The sequence below is a fragment of the Morone saxatilis genome, unplaced genomic scaffold, assembly GCF_004916995.1.
Source record: "Morone saxatilis isolate NCDOM2014 unplaced genomic scaffold, NCSU_SB_2.0 Contig5, whole genome shotgun sequence".
Classification (NCBI taxonomy): domain Eukaryota; kingdom Metazoa; phylum Chordata; class Actinopteri; family Moronidae; genus Morone; species Morone saxatilis.
In genome coordinates, this window is record NW_023340095.1 from 23,770,481 (window position 1) to 23,771,923 (window position 1,443).

The following is a 1,443-nucleotide window of genomic DNA, read 5'->3' on the forward strand; positions in this document are numbered from 1 at the left end:
ATTTTGCTAGAACCAATTCTGGTCATTCTTTTTCCTATTGACAGACCTCTAGTGATCAAGACTAGGGTAAAAATCTGCCGAAGTTCCCCTTTAATAAGATGGCAATATATTTTATTCCATAAGGATGAAACTTTGCCAGATTAATGTTGACCTACATACAAGACGTATTAAGACAAGATGTATTATGACTTTAATGAACTTAATTAAATATGTGCTGATATACATATCAGTAGGACCCATTTTTTAAGCCCCCAAAACCTCTAACCATTATCAGGTATTTGTTCAAGGGACAGGTATGTAAAATTCTGTAGCTGTACCCATTTAGATTCTTGATATTTTTGGTTATAAGTGTCAGCGAAATCTCATTTTGAAAAAAATAGCCACAGAATGTGGAAAGGAGGCCGGCTGCATATTTGAGCTAGGAACATCTACGAGAAATATAGCAACCCTGTAAGTGTTTAGAGACCATTGGGTTAGTAAGCCGAGTCGTACCTGTGCAGGGATGTAACTTGCTCCTGTGGTGATCTTGTCAGAGTCAACAGAGAGAGGCTTAAGTTGCTCCAGAGGAACCCCTGCTAGGATCTTATCACTCATATGATTGTAGTCAGATTCCAGTTTTTGCAGAACACTTGCAATGTTTGCAGGTGGGTTGTTTGGCCTTCAGAGAGGGGGAAATAATAAAAGTAAATACTAGTCGGCCTTAACATTACAAAAATCCATCTGGATAAATATATTAGCTGCGTCAGTAGAAGGCTACAAGTAAACGCAGGTGAAAACTGATCAATATTGATTGATGTCTCCTTACATTGGGATGAGCTGGCCTCCCTCAGCGGAGATACAGTAGAGTCTCCAGCAGTGCTGTCTGCACATGCTGTACTGCAGGGCCAGGAGGCACAGCTCTGCTTGCTGAGCACGCTGGGTACAGCCACATTCCTCTCTCCATTTACAACCCAAACGGNNGGGGGGGGGGGGGGGGGGGATATTATATAATTAAAAGATATTAGTCCTGCTGCAGAAACAATTCTCAGGACAAGGACAAGTCAAATGTAGGACTGCGCGTATGTGATACATTACCTTTTCATTTTGTCTTTTGTCAGTTGCTCTTTAGCCATCTTGAGTTTGATAAATTCCTGAAATGTAAGTTTTGTAAGTTCTGAAATGTAAGTAACAAAATGTAGTTTTGTTTTGCTGGAGCTTCTACAATGATTGCTCTCTGGTCGCAACCTTACCTCAGTGAGATAGTCCAGGTCTGCCATGTGGACTTCAGTAATGACATGCTTGTCAGATGTTGCTGGATCCTCAGTTTGGGTGGAGGCAGACACGCACAGTGCCAGCTCAGTGCCAACCATAATGTCACAGGTAGTAATGTGGGGCGTGGAGGATGTGTACTTCTCTGCAGTGTCCATCCTGATGGCGGCCTGATCAGACTTCAAGGTTCCACTG

The 1,443-nt window shown here is 42.4% G+C and overlaps 1 protein-coding gene across 1 annotated transcript in view; it reads right to left on the reverse strand.

The window, feature by feature from the left end:
- rbm44 (RNA binding motif protein 44) overlaps positions 1–1,443 on the reverse strand; it is a gene marked incomplete in the record, with an annotated part of 10,140 nt that overhangs the window by 4,223 nt on the left and 4,474 nt on the right. The window contains 5 exon segments of the mRNA XM_035676039.1: positions 493–658; positions 806–956; positions 1,076–1,130; positions 1,230–1,436; positions 1,438–1,443. The exon segment at positions 1,438–1,443 is cut by the window's right edge and continues 268 nt beyond it. Coding sequence (XP_035531932.1) covers positions 493–658; positions 806–956; positions 1,076–1,130; positions 1,230–1,436; positions 1,438–1,443 — 585 coding nt within the window.